Source organism: Sciurus vulgaris, assembly GCF_902686455.1.
Source record: "Sciurus vulgaris genome assembly, chromosome: X".
Taxonomy (NCBI): domain Eukaryota; kingdom Metazoa; phylum Chordata; class Mammalia; order Rodentia; family Sciuridae; genus Sciurus; species Sciurus vulgaris.
In genome coordinates, this window is record NC_136471.1 from 4,339,345 (window position 1) to 4,360,580 (window position 21,236).

The 21,236-nt window shown below is 39.6% G+C and overlaps 1 protein-coding gene across 10 annotated transcripts in view; it reads right to left on the reverse strand.

Annotated features, from left to right (window-relative positions):
- Positions 1–21,236, reverse strand: part of MTMR1 (myotubularin related protein 1) — a 75,037-nt gene that overhangs the window by 21,227 nt on the left and 32,574 nt on the right. For 9 of the 10 annotated variants that reach the window (XM_079124300.1, XM_079124298.1, XM_079124301.1 and 6 more), the window contains 8 exons: positions 20,637–20,744; positions 17,368–17,469; positions 17,002–17,085; positions 15,946–16,095; positions 14,340–14,528; positions 9,017–9,202; positions 8,267–8,473; positions 2,585–2,677 (listed from right to left, as the gene is read on the reverse strand). In XM_079124300.1, coding sequence (XP_078980426.1) covers positions 2,585–2,677; positions 8,267–8,473; positions 9,017–9,202; positions 14,340–14,528; positions 15,946–16,095; positions 17,002–17,085; positions 17,368–17,469; positions 20,637–20,744 — 1,119 coding nt within the window. The remainder of the gene's footprint in view (positions 1–2,584; positions 2,678–8,266; positions 8,474–9,016; positions 9,203–14,339; positions 14,529–15,945; positions 16,096–17,001; positions 17,086–17,367; positions 17,470–20,636; positions 20,745–21,236) is intronic. The other variant, XM_079124303.1, reaches the window with a different exon arrangement.

The window sequence follows — 21,236 nt, forward strand, 5'->3', positions numbered from 1 at the left end:
CATTCTATCCCCCACCAGCTCTCTAACTGGCTACTTTTAATCTACTGTGGCCTGGCTCTCAGATAAACATGAGACCCCAGTCAGCATGTTGATGCTAGGTCTAAAAGTATATGATCCAGATATCCCACTCACGGGTATTTATCCAAAAAAACTAAAGTCAGCATCCTATAGTGATACAGGCATATCAATGTTTATAGCAGTGCAATTCACAATAATCAAGTGATGGAACTGGCTCAGGTGACCATCAACAGGTGAATGGATAAAGAAAAATGTGGTATATATACACAATGGAGTTCTATTTTTCCATAAAGAAGAATGGAATTATGGCATTTGCCAGTAAATGGATGGAACTGGAGAACATCATGCTAAGCGAAATAAGCCAGATGCAGAAATTCAAGGGTTCAATGTTTTTTCTGCTATGCAGATACTAGAGAGAAATAAAGGAAATTTTACAAAGGGGGGGAAATCCCACGAAAACAGAAAGGGAGATCAGTGGAGAGAATGAAAGGGACTGAGAGAAAGAAAAGGGATGGGAAAAGGGAGGAACTGCAAAATGAAATTGATCAAAATGGTCTGGGTTTTAGCTCAGTGACAGAGCACTTCCCTAGTCTGAGTGAGGCACTAGGTTCAATCCTCAGCACCACATAAAAACTAAATAAATAAATAAATAAAATGAAGGTTACATTCGTTAAAAAAAAGTAATTGATTAAATTATGCTACGTGCATATATGAATATACCACAGTGAATTCCACACTAATGTATATCTATAAAGCACCAATTAAGAAAACAGTAAGTAAATAGATGGAAGACCAAGAGTAGAGAAAAGGGAATGTGGGAGGGAGAAGGGGAAGGGAAGGGGAGGGGAAGGGGAGGGAAAGGGGAAGCACTGGGGACTGAAATGGAGCAAATTATATTTCATGCATGTATGATTATGTCAAAATGATGCCCAGTATTATGTATAAGTATAATGCACTTATAAAAACATTTTTAAAAAAGGAAGAGTCCATTTTAAGTGAGGATCTGAGTATTCTGTGATGTCTATCTTGGCTACTCAGAAATCCCCCTTTTGTTTCTTATCACTGAAGATAGGTCAGTGTTCGTCTAGACCCTTGCCACAGTGTAGTCTGTGAACCCACAACATCACCCTGTGGAATGAGCATTGCTGGCTCCACCCCAGACCCACAGACTCAGATTCTGCATTTCAACACCACCACCAGGGGATATGTCTCATTAAAGTTCCAAACTTAAGCATACATCAGAATCCCCTGGAGGGCTTGTGAAACCAGAGTGCTAAGCTCCACCCACAGAGTATCCTTGGTCTATGGTGAGCCTGAGAGCTAGCATGGCTCCCAAGCTCCCAGGTGATGTTGCCTGGGAGCAGTCCCAGCTAAGGGGAAAAAGGGCAGCCAGAGTAGTAGAGGTAGTGCAATGGTGCTCCATCTTCCTTCTGCCCCAACACATGCTCCAATCAGTAACAGTAGCTCACAATCAGAAACACAAGTGACATTTTACAACTTTCTGCAGTGGGGAGGCAGTTGTACTCTGAAAAGGCCCCAGGGTGACTGTGGTAAGGCTGCCAGGAGTATCAAACATGAGCATCGTGACTGCTGGAGGAATCCCTTACAGAATTTCAGCAGCTTTCTGGCTGATTCCCTTAACCCTTACCTGAAGCAGCCATAAGCCAGAGCTCCATGCAGGTGCACAGGAGGGACAGCACCCAGACCCTGGTTCTCAGTGCCCTAGTTTACTCTTCCTGACAGCCCCTCCTTCAGCCAGGCTGGACAGCAGGCACTGGGAAAAACGAATCTATTTTACCTCCTCCCTCACTTTCTCTGGTTCCAAGTCCATTTCCCTGACACTATCTCTTATCCCGAGGTTAAGACCACAAACTCATGCTTGGATACTGGAGATGAGGGGAAAAAAGTACTGCAAATGCCCTATGGTCTGCTCTGAACTGAAAGCCATGGGACCTAAGGGAAGTATCTATGCACAGCTTCCTTGCTAACCAAGGCCCTGTGCACTGGGGTTTGAAAACTAAGCAATAGCTGATGACAAACTACTACACAGTTTCCTCTCTGCCACTGGTTCTTGCATATATACTTCAAAGCCTCTGACTTTCAGGTATGAGGGCTGTTTTCTAGATTAGAATGCCTAGATTCCTAGAGTCTCTGGTCTACCCCATTTACTAGCAGTTCAACCACATCTGTATTGCTAACATCTGGTCACATCTTGGATTAAGTGCCCAGCAGGAGACTGAGCAGTTTTCCTTAATCTGACAAAAAGGGAGCACCAGAAGCAGAATGGACTTGAGGAGCAGGGCCCTGGTTTGCACAGCTGGCGTAAAAGAAAAAATCACTTGCAGAAGAAAGTTAACTCTGGGTGTGAAATTGTGAAATTTCTAATTTTCAGCTTATGTTTCTAAGTGAATAAGAATCAAACTGTGTTAAAGAACAATAAGGGGTCTTATTTTACACACACACATTCATTTTGAATGAAACAGCAATGGAAGTCTACCCAATTTTCACCTTAAGATATATGTGAATCAAGACTATATAGGTCAGAAATATACTTGAAATCTCTCACCTGTCTTGTCATTTGCCAAACACAATCAATAAATTGAAGAAATATAGGAGAACGGTCAGGATCAGCATGGTTGTCATCACCATGGCCCACTCGCTGCAAAGAGAGCAAAAGAAACATCTTCATGTATGCTCTCAAAAGTCATTTTAAATTTCTTTGGTGATAAAGTAATATCTTATCAGGCCTAACAGGATTCCTAGCACATAGCAGGCACTCAAAAATGTTTCCAAAATTAAACTGACTTCCATTTCTTTTAGGAAACCAAAATACAGCTTGCTATATTTTTACTTGTTGATTGCTTTTGTAATTTCTTTTTAATATAGTTGATTTCTAGAAATGATAACCAGCTGGCTAGTGAACTTTTCAATTCAAATAATGGGTTCAAGATCAGTTACCAGCAGGTGCTGGGGAAAGGGAAGGGAAAGGAGAGATACTGGTCTGAGTTAGAATAAGATATATTCCATGCTTGTAAAATTATGTCAAAATGGATTCTACTGTCATGTATAACTACAAAGACCCAATAAAAGAAGATCAGCTACCACATTAAGCATAGTTTTATCAACGTGGGAGTAAGTACCAATTAGCAGCTCACAAGCACATCACGAATGTCATTTTCTCTGTAAGTATAAAAACATTTTTTCCATTTTTCAGAAATGCCAGGAAGTCTGCATATCAAAATAGTGATTAATAATCTATAAGTTTTAACCAATTTTCCATCACTCAAGAACTCCAAAATATTACTGTTTCTTGCTCAAGGAAGTCTGGTATTACATTTCACCTTTTGATATTTTATAATAATAGATTCATACTTAAAGTTCTTACCCACATAAACATGACTGCCAAAAACACTGAAAATGTCATGAGTAAAAAGATAGCTAAAGAGTGAGCATTCTAAAAGAAGCTTAAAAGAATATATGACTAAACAAAAGGTGAGGAAAGACAAAAAACCACTGAGGACATAGAACACAGTCACCACAGTGGGAAAAAAAATACTTCATCTACGAAATTGCTATCAGGAAGACATAAAAACAAGGAAACAACCAAGTTCATGTCAACATCTCAGAGTAATAAAGTATTACCTTCTTTTTATTTTACATTGTGGTAAAATGGAAATAATAGTTACCATTTGGGCCATTTTAAGTGTGTAGTCCAGTGGCTTTAAGCACGTGTACACTGTCATGTAACCATCACCACCATGTGTGTCCAGAACTTTTTTATCTGCCCAAACTGAAACTGTTCCTGTTAATCACCAACTCCCTATTCTTCTTGCCCTCAGTCCCTGGCAACTACCATTCTGATGTTTCTATGATTTTGACTGTTCTAAGGACATCATGTAAGTGGAAAACATTCACTCTATATACCTTTGTGACTTGCTTCATTCACTTATCACATCTTCAAGGTTCATCCATGTTTTAGAGTGTATCAGAGTTTCTTTCCTATTGTATTCCATCGTATGGATAGACACATTTTGTTTATCCACTCATCTGCTGGTGGACATTTGAGTTGTTCCACCTTTGGGCTATTGTTAATAATGCTGCTATGAACACTGATGCACAAATATCTGTTTCATTCCCTGCTTTCTCTTCTTCTAGGTATATGCCCATAAATGGAATTGCTGGACCAGATGACAATTCCATTTTTAATTTTTTTAGGAACTTCTATACTGTTCCATAGCAGCTGCGTATATTGCCTTATTTCTGTACTTCCCCTACATAAAATAATTTGTAGTGCCTACTCTTCAGTATTTAAGGTACCTAGGGAGCAGTTCCTCACTGATAGTTCACAACTTAGGATTCGTTCTTTCTATTGATAGACAGCCACTGCACACCTATGGTGTGTGCAAGGCATCATGCCTGGCCCTCAGAATTTCAGGCATTTTCATGGAATGTAGTGGAGGCCTAGTCTTTGGCTAGGCACCTAGATACAAAGCCAAACTGTGCTTGATATTAATTCATTTGTGGTCCAGTCAAGGGAGAAAGGCTTGTAAATAACAAGGGCAATTAAGTATTATAATGGCTTCTATGTGTGCAATGCAGTGTGGGCTGAGAGGAACAAGTGAACCATCCTAGGATGGGGTTAGAGAGGGAACAAGGGGAGAAAGTCATAAAAGTCACAGTCACTCAGCCATAAAGAATAATAAAATTATGGCATTTGCAGGCAAATGGATGAAATTGGAGAATATCATGCTAAGTGAGATAAGCCAATCTCAAAAAACCAAAGGACGAATGATCTCGCTGAAAAGTGGATGATGACACATGATGGGGGTTGGGAGGGGGGCGAGAATGGAGGAAGGAGGAACTGTATAGAGGGAAGAGAGGGGTGGGAGGGGTGGGGGGGGGAGGAAAAAATAACAGAATGAATCAAACACCATTACCCTATGTAAATGTATGATTACGCAAATGGTACACCTCTACTTCATGTACAAACAGAGAAACAACATGTATCCCATTTGTTTACAATTAAAAAAAAGTCACAGTCATGGTGGAGGTCTCATTTAAACTTTGAATGATAGGGAGATGCCTTTTTCCTATTGGCCAGGAATTTATTATAAGCAGTGGAAACATGGGAGGATGCTAGGGGACTCATGTAACTGGGCATCACAGAGGCTTGGGGGACAAGCAAGGGGAGGGATTTGATGGATGAGGCCAGATTGGTGGGCCAGGGCCAGATAACCAAAGGGTTTGAGAGCCCTGCTGAGGGGTTGCCCATGATCCTGGAGGCACAGGAAGGCACTGAGGGATTCACACTGGGCAGTGGCAGCATCAGATATGTTTTTAGGGATGTTCCATCAGGTTACAGGGAAGATGGATTGGAAGGGGACAGGTTGAAAAGAGACTACTTAGGAGACTTTCTGAAGGAAATGATGAGACCTGAATTAAGAGAGCAATGGAGGGGATATGACAACTTTGTATACATGTACTCAAAATTGTGGGACTGCCTGAGATCACTCAGGGATTAAGCACACAGAGTAGGAATCAGCGAAAGACTGAGCCCTGATGTACCCCAACATTAAAAGGTAGGAGAGATGAGGGGAGGACCTGACAATGAGAGGAAATGTAAAAGTTTATAGAAGTCCAGAAGCCTAGTGAAGAAAGTGCTTCCAGAAGAGGGGAAGAATCAATAGCATCTAATACTCAGGACAAATAAGAGAAGGACTTAGCAAAGTGGCAGTCACTGACAACCATGACAAGACCAACTGCAGGAGACAGGGCACTGTGAAAAAGAAAGCCAGCTAAAGTGAGGTCAAGACAGACTGTAAGGAGAGAGGTAGAGATAGTACACATAATAGTTTTGAAGGGTGTTGTAAAGGGGAACAGATAATTGGAGTGGCAGTTAGAGAGGGTTGAGGTCAAAAGGGTTTTTTTTGAGGACATAATAGTGTGTTTCTATACCAAAGGGAATGATCTTGAAAGAGTAGGAATGGGGAAAGGATGGGGGGAGAACATTCAGTCCCATGATAAGGTCCATGAGGTAGATGATGGAAGCACGTGGGAAAGGGCAGGAACTGGCCTCAGGGGCTCAGATGGCTCATTCACCGAAATTCTAGGTAAAGCAGGGTACAGGGACCCAGTGGGTAGGTGGTTGCAGGCTTGAAACCACGGTTGAAATGCTGGCTCTGCCCTAACTAACAGTGTGACCTAGAGGAGATAACTCACACTTTTGAAACCTCAGTTTCCCCGTCTGTCAGTGGTAGCACCTGCCTATCAAGATTAAACAAGATGATGCATGTGATGGTGCTAGACATACACTGGTGCTCAGTAAATTGAGGCCATTATGAATCCTATGGTCACATCACCTTCTCTGTGGCCATGGTATGTGAGGCCAAGCATTAGCAAGGAGGGACAGGAGTGCAGAACTGTGGGCTCTCTGGACACATGCACTCCTGGCCAGCCCGGCTGTGTCTGTCATCGCTTGTGTCTCAACAGACAGCCCTTACCACTGCCCATGTGAGAGAGGTCACTTGCCAGCTTTACCTCATACATACAGTTTGGGAAGGAAAGGTGGAAGAGAATGGTTTCTGAATATTTAGAGAAGGCAAATTGCAAATATTTGGAAAGATTCTACACTCTTTCCTCCCTCCTGAGCCTAGCCCTTGATGAGGAGAAAGAAACAAAGGTGTTTATGATAATGTTTTAAAATAACCACAAGAGGTTAAACTTGGCTGGCATTTAGCAGGGACCCTTGTATCTAAGTACTTGATACACCCATGCTCCTTCCCCCATACCACTCCATTTCAGAAGGGAGGAAACCAAAGCAAGAGAAGGGAAGGAATGTGTCTAAAGATCTGACAAGAGTTCCCTGGGGCATGGGGCTCAGAGTCTGTAGACCTGCCCTTTCCCTCTGTGAGGGCCTCTCTCTGCTCTCTGCCCTGTGTGGGAACTGCTGGTACACTTGGCACTCCCACATGGAAGCCACTGAAATCTTCACACTGTCCATTCTACCTTCCAAAGTTAGTCTCTCTGGAAATCTGGGAGTCTTCCAATCCAATGCATGGTGAAGACAAATCCCCAAGACCTCAAAAGACTAGGAATTAGCTGCCAATTGGATAAAAACACAAATGGCAGCCCCAAAATGCCCCACTAGGTGACCCAGCAATTTCACTCCTGGGGATATGTTCCCCAAATTGAAAGCAGGTTGCTTTGGGGTGAATTACATAGCTTCCAAATTGAAGTCCTAACCCCTAGTACCTCTGAATATGGTGGTATTTGGAGATAGGGCCTTTAAAGAGATGAAGTTACAGTGAGGCCATTAGAGTGGGACCTAACCCAATATGACTGGTACTCTTATGAGAAAATTTGAACACACAGAGAGACACCAGGGGCACATGCACTGAGGAATGACCATGTGAAGAGGCAGCAAGAGGGCAGCCATCTGTAAGCCAAGGAAAGAGGCTCAGGAGAAACCAAGTTGTCCTGCTGGCAACTTCATTTTCGAGTTCCATCCTTTAGAACTGTGAGAAAATATATTTCTGTTGTTTTAAGGTGCCCAGTCTATGGTACTTCATCATGGCAAAAACTTGTACATCCATGTTCACAGCAACAGGTGGAAGCCCAAGTGTCCATCTACAGATGGATGGAAAAACAAAATGTGGCATATATACACACTGGAATACCATTAGCCATAAAAAAGAATGAAAATGTGATATTTGTTATAATATAAACCAACCCTGAAAACATCATGTTTAGTGAAATCAGGCCATTATGGGAAGATAAATTTTGAATGATTCCTTTTATATGAGGTACCTAAAATAGGTAAATTCACAGAGACAGAAAGCAGACTAGTAGTTGGTAGAGGCTGAAGGGAAAGAAAAATGGAGAGTGACTCCTTACGATATGTAGAGTTTCCATTTGGGATGATGAGTGTATTTTGGAACTAAGCAGAGGTGATGGTTACACAACATTGTGAATGTCCTCTAGGACACTGAATGGAGCATTTAAAAATGGTTAATTCTGTTATATAAATTCTACCTCATTTTTAATAAAAAGGCATAAGTATGCACCAAAAAGAAGCCCTGCCATATAATGTTGAGGTCCATGGTATTCTATTATGGCAATTCAGGTTTGATACAGAGGAAAAAGTTTGCACACAAGTGTGTGCACACATGTCTGTATGTGCTACACATGGCAGGTACATGCACGTAACAAAGCAAAACATTCAAGCATAGGCCACACCATCTCAACTTACCAGTGCAAACCTATGCCCGAAGCTTATCCACTCCTTTTCTACAAGAGTTTCAAATCCTTTAATGGTCCTGTAATAACTGTCCAACATCAGCATCGCCAGAGATGTGAGCTGGGCTGTTCGGTCCCAACCATCGCTGCAGTGCACCACCACAGAGGTTTTCCCAGATTCAATTTTATCAGCAATTCTTACCGCCCCAGCAAGAAGCATCTTCAGAAAAGGGGATATATTAGACAACACTACACTGAATTTCAATTAGTGCATAAAATAATTCTGAGGAGAACTTTGGAAGTTCTGGTCAATAAACCAAACAAGAATGCCATGCAGGGGCTAGGGGACGAAGCTCAGTAGTAGAACTCTTGCCTAGCATATAGGAGGGCCTGGGTTCCATCCCCAGAACCACACATACATACACAGAAGAATACCATGCAATCAATGAAGAATCACTAGGAAATGGTACCATGATTAAAAAAAAAGTTATACAAAGAAAAACTACAGCAGTAAATAGGGTCTTTTACTAAAGAGTCACAAACTTCTTTTACAACCTGCCTTGAGGCAAGCCTTATCCCCTTTTGATTATCACAAAAGCCTTCTACAAAGACCATAGTCAGGATGCTGCCTGTGAAAACTAAGAAAGCTCATACATGAAGGAAAAATGCACTTATTTGTGATACCAAAAACCACTTGGAGAAATTTATGACATGGATGGGGTGAAGTCTTAACTGGAAAGAAGATCAGACTGGACCTCTTTACCCTTATATATTCCAGCCAATGTGTCCCATCCACATTGGATAGCCACCGTGCCTCATCGATGGAAGGGTACACGATCTCTTTTAATTTACGTAGTGACTCTCTCATCACATGAATGTTGTGGATCTCCAAGAACACAAGCTCTGCGTTTGGGTAAGCACTTTCACTTTCATATCCTCCACCCTTTGCCTGTGAAAAATAAAAGACATACATCATTTTTCTGCAATTAACTTTTCTATCATTTCTAGTGCTACCAGATACAGACCACTAAAGAAGCAACAAAGTCTTTCATTAATAAACCTTGTATATACTGATCTGAGTGTCCCGAGGTTGCCAGAAAAAAGTATCACAAACAGTAACTCAAAATAAGACAAATACATCATCTCACAATTCTGAAAGCTGGAAGTCTGAAATCAAGGTGCCGACAGGGTCATGCTCCCTCAAAAGCCTCTTGGGGAGGATCCTTTCTTGGGCTTTTCCAGCTCCTTGCAGCCCCAGGCATTCCTGGTTTGTATACACATTACTCTAATCTCTACTTACATCTTCACTTGACCTTCTTCCTTTTGCTTGCATCTCCACCTCTTCTCTATTCTTATAAAACTACTTTTCATAAAAAATTAGGGCCCACCTCAAAACAATATGACCTCATCTTAATTATACTTGTAAGAACCCCATTTTGAAATAAGCTCACATTCACATGTACTAGGAGTTAGGACTTCACATCTTTTCATAGGTACACAATTCAAGTCATAACATTCTTCTTCATCCTCCATCAGTTTTTAAAATACAAACAATGACTTATTTAAGAATTAGATACTGGGTATGGTGGAGCACACCTATAATCCCAGTGACTCAGGAAATTGAGGCAGGAGGATGATGAGTTCAAAGCAAGCCTTAGCAACTTAGCCAGGCCCTAAGCAACACAGCAAGATCCTGTCTCTAAATAAAACACAAAAAAGGGTTAGGGGTGTTGCTCAGTGGTTAGGCGCCACTGGGGTCAATCCCGGGTACCAAAAAAAAATTAGGTTTAAAAAGGTATTCCTTATGCATAACTAAAAAGAGCCAATTATAATAAAACTCATTCAAGAAACTGAAAACAAACACAAAAAGGTATCTTCTGTTAGTGCCATCTATCTGAAAAGAAAAAAAGTTGCACTGCTATAAAATTTCTATGTAATAAAACAATTTGGAGGTCTCAAGACAAATTATGACATTTATCTAAGCAATTTAAGTAAAAAAATACAAATGTAACAAAAAAGAAGGATATGGCCCACTCCCTGGTGATTACTCAAGAAGTTAAACATAAAATTTCCATATGATCCAGCCATTCCACTTGTGTATATACATCCCACAAAATTCAGAATAGGTATTCAAAGAAAAATTTGTATACAAACATTCATAACAGCACTATTCACAATAGCCAAAAGGAAGAAACTATCCAAATGTCCATCATCAGATAGCTGTGTAAACAAAATGTGGTCTATCTATAGAATGGAATATTATTTCACCATAAAAAGGAATGGGGTACTGATGCTAAAATGTGGATGAACCTTGAAAACAAAGTGAAAGAAGTCAGGCATAAAAGACTACATATTGTATAATTTCATTTATATGAAGTGTCCAGAACAGGGAATCCATAGGAACAACACTAGTGGGTCCCAGGAGCTAGGAGAAGGGAATGGGAATTATTTGCTAAAGGGGATGGGTTTTGCATTTGGAGTGATGAGAATGCTCTGGAATTAATAGTAGTGCTAATTAACAACACTATGAATGTACTGGGAGTCACTGAATTGTAAACTATGGAATGGCCAAATTGGTAAGTTTTATGTTATCTGAATTTTATCTCAATAAAATAAATAAAAGTAAATATATCTGTGACCCAAAAACCACACTTTCAGTCTCCAATCATTTACCATGTAAATATGAATGCCCACTCCTGGGGCAACAATGATAAACAAGTAGGGACACTGGTCTTTCAGGTCCCCAAAATCTGGGGTTGATAGGGGAGAACAGGGTCAAGGGCAGCATAGGGCTATGGGTCTTCTGCTCTGGGAGAACCCAGGGGGCATCAGGAGCACTAGCCAGGCCTGTTCCACCAGAAAGAAGAAAGCTACAGCTCAGGGAGAAATGGGCAAGAACACCCAAGGTAAAAGGGCCATGGAGATGGACAGTGACACAGCTTCCTGAGAGGGGCATAAGAATTTCAGCAGACAGAAATCTAGGGCAGCAGCAAGAATGATGAACAACGAGACCAGAGAGCATGCTGGGACTCAATGCCAGGAATGAAGAGGGTTAGGCAATAGAGGAATCACTGGCTCTACTGGGAAGAAGGCACTGGAGGTGGGTGAGATCTTTCGTCACCTTCCCTCTCTGTGTCTATTTCTATATGGCCTTCTTATAAGGATACTGGTCATTGCATTTAGGTCCTACTCTAATTTGTTAAGATCTCATCTTAAGTGATTACATCTACAAAGACCCAATTTCCAAATAAGTTCTTATTCTGAGGTTCCAGGTAGACACATATTTTGGGGAAACACTGCTAAATCCACTAAAGAGGTTCAACATACAAAAATCAACATAATGTTGCACATTAACAGAATGAAGGCAAAAACAACCAAATGTACATCTCAATTGATGCAGAAAAGACCTTTGACAAAATCAAATATCTCTTCAAGATAAAAACATTCAACAATCTAGGAAAGGAGGTGTGAAAAACCCACAGTTCATATCATACCTAATGGATGAAAACTGGAATACTTTCTCTTAGATTAGGAACCAGACAAGGATGCCTGCTTTCATCTGAGATTCATCATTGTGGTACAGGTTCTTGATAGGGAATCAGGAAGTAGCTATGAAAAACATCCATACTGGAAAAGATGTGGTCAAACTCTCTATCTGCACATGACATAATCATATATGCAGAAGAGTTGATGGGGACTTAGACAAATGAACTAGACATGTAATTTGGTGTCCTGCTTCTATCTCTTCCAAACAGGGTAGAATACAATGAAGTGCCAATTAGGTATTCCGAAAATCACCTCCAAAAGATAGAAAACTATCCCATTCACAATTGCCTTTAAAAAATACTTGGGAATCAGTCTGGATTGCTTTCTCAGAGAAATGCACCACTCTCTTTGCAAAGTGAAAGATCTGCCACAAGAGGGCACTGTGCTTCCAGTTCATTCAAAAGGAACCAACTTTCCCAGAAACGACAGCTCTGTCCTGGCACATCCCGAAAAGTTTTGCTGTTGCAACAATTGTATGTGATCATTGCATGTGGCTAGAGATGGAACAAAGAAGCCATTGTGAGCTCAATAGTTCCAAAGGCAAGACACCAAATGTGACAACACTTGGTCAAATCTCAGTCAAATTTCATTCATGCCGCACGATGGCACATCTTTCTCAATTATAGTCAGCATGAGCCAGTTGTCAAATTTTTCAGAACTTTGTGTTGCCAGAAAGCTGTCATTTTGAAAATGGGGTAAATAAATTGATGCTTTATTAAGAAACTCTGTAAAAAAGATACTTGGGAATCAAGCTAACAAAAGAGGTGAAGGACTTCTAAAACGAAAACTACAGAACACTAAAGAAAGAAAGTAAAGAAGACCTTAGAAGATGGAAAGATCTCCCATGTTTTTGGATAGGCAGAATTAATATTGTCAAAATGGCCATACTACCAAAAGTTCTATACAGGTTTAATGCAATTCCAATTAAAATCCCAATGACATTCTTCTTAGAAATAGAAAAAGCAGTCATGAAATTCATTTGGAAAAATAAGAGGCCCAGAATAGCCAAAGCAATTCTTAGTGAGAAAAGCAAAGCAGGAAGCATCACAATACCAGAATTTAAATTATACTAAAGAGCTATAGTAACAAAAACAGCATGGTATTGGCACCAAAACAGACATGAAGACCAATGGAACAGAACAGAAGACACAAACACACATAAATACAGGTATCTCATACAAGACAAAGGTGCCATAAACACACATTGGAGAAAAGATAGTCTCTTCAACAAATCATGCTGGGAAAACTAGAAATCCACACGTAGCAAAATGAAATTAAACCCCTATCTCTCACCCTGCACAAAAATGAACTCAGAATGGATCAACGACCTTGATATTAGACCAGAGACCCTGTGTCCACTAGAAGAAAATGCAGGCCAAACTCTCCATCACGATGGCTTAGAAATCAACTTCTTCAACAAGAATCCTAAAGTGCAGGAAGTAAAATCAAGAATCAATAAATGGGATGATATCAAACTAAAAAGCTTCTTTACAGCAAAGGAAACAAGAATGTGAAGAGAGAGGCTACATAATGGGAGAAAATCATTGCCACTCACACCTCAGATAGAACACTAATCTCCAGGATACATAAAGAACTCAAGAAATTTAACACCAAAAAAACAAATAACACAATCAATAAATGGGCAAAGGGACTGGACAGGCACATTACAGAAGAAATATGAAGGGTAAACAAATATATCAAAAATGTTTAACTTCTCTAGCAATTAGAGAAATGCAAATTAAAACCACACTAAGATTTCATTTCACTCCAGTCAGAATGGCAATTCTAAAGAATACAAGTAACAATAAATGTTGGCAAGGATGTGGGGGAAAAGGTTCACTCACACATTGTTATTGAGACTGCCAATTGGTGCAATCACTCTGGAAAGCAGTATGGAAATTCCTCAGAAAACTTGGAATGGAACCATCATTTTACCCAGCTATCCCACTCCTCGGCATATACCCAAAGGACTTACCAGCATAGTACAGTGATGCAGCCACATCAATGTTTATAGCAGTACAACTCACAATAGCTAAGCTATGGAACCAACCTAGGTATCCTTCAACAGATGAATGGATAAAGAAAATGTGGTATATATACACCACGGTATATTACTGAGCCATAAAAAAGAATGACTTTGTGATTTGTGCTGGTAAATGGATGGATTGGGAGACTATCATGCTAAGTGAAATAAGCCAATCCCCCAAAACCAAAGGCCAAATGTTCTCTTTGATATGTGGATGCTATCACACAATAAGGGAGGGGGAGGGAAGAATAGAAGTTCAGTGGATTAGACAAAGGGGAAGAGAGGGAAAGGAGATGGGATAAGAAAAGGAAAGACAGTAGAATGCAGTGGACATAACTTTCCTATATTCCAGTATGAATATATCACCAGTGAAATTCCCCATCATGTACAACCACAAAAATGGGATCCTAATTAGAATAAGTTATACTCCATGTATGTATAATATGTCAAAATATACTCTACTATCATGTATATCTAAAAAGAATTTTTAAAAAATTAAAAATGAAGAATGTACCTTGTTGGTATCAGCTACACTGTTTTGTCGGGCATCAAAGATGACAAGTTTGTGGGACTGTGCATTAGCATCCATTATTGTTTGCAAGTATTTTTCATCTTCTTTGCAGCGTTTATCATTGGGACCCACCAGTGGCTGGCTGCAACGGGTAATCGTTGCCTGACTCTCCGGATGAATCCATGACAATACCTAGTGTTTTTAAGTAAAAATATTAGTATAATTCCTAAAGTAATATATTCTCTAATTACTTGGGACCCAAAGCATAGTGTCTCCCTAAGATTTTCCTCTCTGAGCACATTTTATTTTCCTTCATGCGACAGTGGATAATCACGTGGCAGCATGTGCAGCAGCTTGTTCAATATGTGTTTCTCCTAAGCCAGACAGTTGGCCACATCTATCCCCACAGCCTAGCACACACCAGCCTGGTACATGGTAGGTACTCAGGCACCAAAGGCACAAGGTACTCAGGTACTGAGGGCAGGTGGCTACTTATTTGAGATAGAAGTTAACAGATCTTGCAGAGACTAGGATTGGGGAGGTGGCAGGCTGGCTCATCAGAGCTGAAAGAGCAGTACAGTGGCCAAAGGTCCCACTGTTCTGGTCAGGTTGTAACACTTCTGACTAGATGAGCTCTACAAATCTCCTTTCACCTCAAACATTCTATGAGTCTAAGAAAAGCAAAACCTAAATCCAAATATCACTGAAATATATCCCCAATCCTATTTAATTGACTAGATACTCTTTTCTCCTAATTAAAAAAAAAAATCTTTGTATCTCTACAGTAACATATGTGGCAGGGTAAGGACAAAGTGAATACACAGTCTCTTATAAAATCTTAAATTCTGCCACCAAACCTCCCATTTTCCTCCAATGGCCAAGTGACTCAGAATTATAATGGATGCAAACTCCAGGGTAAAACCATCACTCCCTGCTGGCTGCAGTTGTTTCTCTAACAGTGTCTTTCCCATGCAGCTACAGCATTCCACTCAGAATGAAGAAAGAATCTTTTCCAGGACACTTTGGTGAAACCAGTGATTATAAACTGTTAATGCAACATCATGCCTTTTTTTTTTTTTTTTTTTTTTTTTTTTACTGTGCCTTTGTTAAGTTACCCTTGCACTTAGAATGGAAAACTCATGCAAAGGGGAGACACAGCACAAAGAATGTTTATATCATTAGGTATTTCTTTTCTTTTCTTCTTCTTTTTTTTTTTTTTTTTTGGTGGTGCTAGGGATTGAACCCAGGGCCTTGTGCACACAAGGCAAGCAGGCAAGCACTTTACCAACTGAACTATATCCCCAGCCCCTCGTTAGGTATTTCTTGAGAACCAAAGATATGTTCATGTTTTTTAAAATATTTTTTAGTTGTTGGTGGACCTTTATTTTATTCATTTATTTCTACATGGTGCTGAGAATTGAACCCAGTGCCTCACACATGCTAGGCAAGTGCTCTACCACTGAGCTACAACCTCGGCCCGTATGTTCATGCTTTTAACCTTTTCTTCTACTGTCCACTTGGCTAGATTGTTTTTGCTTTGCATCTTTCCATAGTACATCAAACACAGTACATGTTTCCATTGGAGTGAAAATGTTCATTCATTACTTACAGGGACTCTGCCTTTTGCTCGAAAGGCTGCCACTTTTGAAAGGTCATCATCTTTTACACTAGTTGGCACAACAATGATGGCAGGGTAGGTGTCACAGAACTCATAATTACTGTTTATTTTGGATATTTTCCAACTCTCATTTGGCAAGCCCTGCATGGTGTTAAGAAGAAGGGAAAAAACATACTTTCCCACTTTGAAAAAGTAATAAGCATTAATCACATCTGTTTCTTATTTTCAACAAAAATTCATTTACACCTGTTTATTGTTACAAGTTCATATGTGTGTGTGAATATATATATACACTTATATAATATATGTATTATATACATAAGAGTGTGTGTGTGTGTGTGTGTATATATATATATATATATGGTGTGTTTGTATGTATGTGTATAAAATCTAGTATAACGCATTTCCTAGATATCCTAAAAATCTAATGAAGCACGAGGTTTTCCAAATCATACTAAAAAATTAATACTCTAGAATTCCAGTTCTATATATTTCTTATCCTGTTTTCTACAAATAACAAGCTTAGTGTTGTTTCTGAAAATGCACCCAAAAATACCTTAGAAACATAACAACAAATGTTGAAATTCATATACAACATTACACCAAATATAAGGTCTAGACAAAGATTAAATATCATGAAAATAAGATCATGCTGGAATAACGTGAAGCTGACAATGCACTAAAGAGCTCCCAAACCCAGGAGCACCACCTCAGACAGACACAGTCTCAAACTGAACTTAATCCACTGCTTTAGATCCTTAGCCATCCACTCTTTAACAGGGCATCTAATAAAAACCATCTGGAAGACCTGGCTTTTAAGTCCCCATCCTTGACCCCTTGAAAAGGATGAACAACCAGTAACAGAGTAAAAGTTTTGGCAGAGGAGAAGATGGCATCACAGGAGATGGAGAACTGATAAGCTAGAGAAGTTGTGCCTATGTACAACTTACAGCAAAGTTTCTTTTCTCCCACTACATTTCTAACCTTTTAGAAAAGAAAAAGATGTTCAACTTATTTATTTTCAGTCTGATAAGCAACATTCTTTACCTGTCTCTTATATTCAGACACTGGATCATAAACTTTCCAGCCATTAATTGGAAATTTTTCTTTATAGCTGAATGCAAATTGTGCCTGGACACAAAAACAACAAAACAGATACATCAGTATATATATTTTTACATCGTACCATTATTAAAGCTTTTCATTCTGACATGAGCTGAATGTTTGAGTATTCCTACTCTCAACTTGGATTTTGAAGCAACAAATTGGTAGTATCTCTTAATCATTACAAAGAACTGACAAAGTCCAAATAGTCTAATATTAGATACCAACAGAAGAAAAAAGAACTGAACGAAACCTCTGGAAAACAGAATAATTAAGCACAAAATTATTAGGCCACTTTGGCGTACTTACCTGCCCATTGGAAAGAGGAAATGCATATTTGTAGAGGTTTTCAAATATTCCGAGTTTACGCTGTTCCTCCTGTTTATAAGCAAGTCGCAAGTTCCTCATATCCTGGTTAAAAAAAAAATTAGCAGAACTCAAGTTACTCAACATGTACTGAGGATCTATGCCATAAATAGATAAATAAAATATTTTATTAATCTCCCATTTTCTACTGTCTCCCCAACTAACAAAAAGCAATTTAACAAAAGCACCTCAAATGAGATAAAACAATTAAGTAGGGAAACTATAACACAGGGAACATACTATGCAGGCAATCACCAGATGTAACAAAGAATAAGGTTTGTACACAGAATTTGTGCCATCAAGTTCTGTGAAGTTACTGAACATGGTGTGTCATAGAATTAATTGTGCATTTTAAGCTACTGAAAAAACCATCTATACAATTTATACCATCCATAAAACAAAAATGCCTCAGATGCTTCCCCCATGCACTTACAGAAAGAATTCTATATCATGTAGAGACAGTGACGTACTTACAGCAACATAATGCTGTTTCTCAAGATCACAGTTTCTTGAAACACCTCCCCACAATGCCAGCTGATGGCCAAAGACCAAGCACAAGTAAATGGGAAAAATCCCACCAAGCCCAGCTCTGATGGTGTTACTTCTTCCCATGACAATGTTTTAAGCATTGCCTCACAACCTTTTTAAAATTATGTCCATGTCAAATATAAAAATATCATTCTCCAAGATTATATGAAATTTGAAAATAAATGTAACTGAAAACAAAGGAATCAGAATTTGGGAAGTGAAAAAGTTATTGTTGTATTATTTATAACAGCAAAAGCATGGGAATAAGCTGTCAGTAGGGGCTGTAGTTATATAAACTATAAAATACCTAATGGGACACTGAAGAGTTATTAAAATCAAGAAGTAACTTTGTACACTGATAGAAAGAAGTTCCAAGGTATACTGTTAAGGGGTAAAAGAAAGGAGAACGTTGTATATGATACAGTCCAATTTGTATCTTCAAAGAATAACTAGACATACATGCTTGAAGAGAGATACTTTAGGCATTGGTAACTAGGGTGCTAGCAGGGAGTGGAACAGGGACATTGGGAAGAGGAAGACTTACTTTTTGCTACATACAATTTTTGTACTTTTAAATTCTGTTCCACCTGTTAAAAATAAATCCCACAATTTGCATGGCCTTTATGCGTGAGCTGGGAGGGTTAAGAGCCTGGCCAGAGTGCTTTTAGGTTATAAAACATTTAAACTAGCTGTTAGTAAATGTCCAGTCTACCATAAAAATATCTTGGTAAAACAGTCACAGGACACCTGCCAGAGCAGCACAATTTCCTGACACACCCTCTTTCAGAGCTATACTGGCTACACACACACACACGCATACACAGACGCACCTTGGTAGCTAAGTGAGTTGGCTTGCTGTTTGGGAGTACTCAGAAAGAAAAGCCTCCCAAGCCTGGAGAAGCATGTGCAATGATACTGGTGTGGGGCTTGGGGTATAGCTCAGTGATAGAGTACATGCTTACCAAGTGTAAAGCCCTGGGTTCGATCCTCAGCAACACAGAAAAGAAAAATACTCTTGGTATATGTGTCAGGGAATGGGTTGAAGGCAAGCAGGAGCATCTAAAGGAAAGCCAACAGGACTGGGAGGCAAGAATGAGCGCAGGATGGCTCCATAGGAAGCTGCAGAAGCAACTGAGTCTGGTTCAGACATGTGGGGCCTTGACAAGGAGTGTTTCCCTTAGCCTGTGAACAATGGGAAACTACTCAAGAGTTATGAAAAGGGGAATGGCAAGTTTCAAAATCACAGAACAAGTTCAGGCTTCTGCTGTAAGTTCTACAGCTGCTTGCCACTGTTTGCATGTGGAACCCTAAGAGGGACAATTGCAATGTTCCATGTAGTCCCTAACATGAGTTCAGTAAGACAATTTGGAAGAGTAAAAGGCTCTGTGAAGAACCGTATTTAACTGCGGTCTAAGGCCAACCAGGGGTAGCCTTCCTAGGAGATCTGATCAAAGCAAAGAGATTGGCAGAAATCCAAACCCCAAATTTGGAAAGGACTTTGACAATTCTGCAGGCAGGATACTTTCTTGGTACTTTAGGCAGGTTTTTAGTATTATATGAGGTACACCCACTGGAAATAAAACATACCCATTAAGGGTATTTCTTAAGTGACTATTCATTATTAAATTTATCACATACAATTCTACTTAACTCATTGGAAGAAGGGTATAAAATAAAAAAATGAGCACTTTAAGGTGAAAATTAAAACATCACCAAAAATCTTTAATCACAGGATTTACATAACACTGCTGACCCTTTAGCAAGTTTTTGACCATCCACTATTCTCAAGAGTAGTCTTAAAACAATGAACAAACCAGGTGTGGTGGCGCACGCCTGTGATCCCAGTGGCTGGGGAGGCAGAGGCAGTGGGATCGAGAGGTCAAACCAGTCTCAGCAACTTAGTGAGACCTTGTCTCTAAATAAAATATAAAAAATGGGCTGGGGATGTGGCTCAGTGGTTAAGTACTTCCGTGTTCAATCCCTGACATGAAAAAAAAAGGGGAGAGGGGGCTGGGGATGTAGCTCAGTGGTTAAGCACCCCTGGGATCAATCTTTGGTACAAAAAATAAAATAAAATAAAACCTCCTGTCCTGACCCCCTGGCTTTCCTGGCTGAAGGACAAATGAGAGAAAACAGATTACCCAGGTTCAGTCCCTGGTACAAAAAAGAAAAACAAGCATGAGAAAAAAAAGTATTGATTTCTGCTTTCCATTTGCTTTCTCTGAGATATAACAAAAAATAAGTTAAAGGTTACATTAACTACGAATACATCAAAAGAGCTGGGTTTGGTAGCACATACCCTGTTATCACACCAGAGACTCAGAAGGATGAGGCAGGAAGATTCAAATTTGAGACTAGCCTAGGCAATTTAGTGAGATCTTGTCCCCAAATGAAAAAATTAAAAGGGGTAGGGATGTAGCTTGATAGAGCACACTTTCAATCCCCAATACCAAATAAAAAAGAGGAAGACAGAAATACTTCAAAAGGATTAATTTAATGAGTTACACAATGGTTGAAATCTGTTGATGTAAGATTCAAAGGGATCTCTGCCCTGAAAAGATACTGAGGATCTGAGATACTAACCGTACAAATGACTTTTACTAACCAAAGATCACAAAGGCTGAGTCAGAAAAAGTGCTGAGCCAACTGCCCCTTTTTAGTTTTCTCATGTGTTTGCAGTTTACCTTGCACACGATCTCTATACCACAGGAATTGTCCCCATGGCTCTGCACGCCAATCTTCTCAACTCTGCTGATCACTCCAAGGGGAACATCAAGGATGAAATGTGGATCCTACATTTAAAAATTAGGATTAATACCTATCAAGGTCAGTCACGTGAGTTTTCATGTCTTAAGTCTTTGAAGGGTTACAAAATATATTTGTTCTACATTTACTCTTTGTTCCAGCTAAGAAACTGAAGGGACAATTATGGCATACCTTCTGAGGTCTCCATTGAGACTACAGTGAAACTTCCCCTCCAGGTTTAAGTGGTATTTTAATAGCCTTTTGGTCAAAATGCAAAATGTTTGCAAATGTGATATCTTAAAACTCCCCCTCTGAAATTAAAAAATAAAAATAAAAAAATCATCCCTCACCCTCTGGTTATCTCTGGGTGATAGGATTTCAGGAGACCATTTACTTTCTTCTTTTATTGTTCTGAAGTATTTTTTTAAATAAAACACACTTTTAAAAACTCACTGTCTTGTACTAGGGACGGAGGTCAGCGGTAGAGCACTTGCCTAGCATGTTTGAGGTCCAGGGTTCAATCCCCAGTAGAGCAAAAT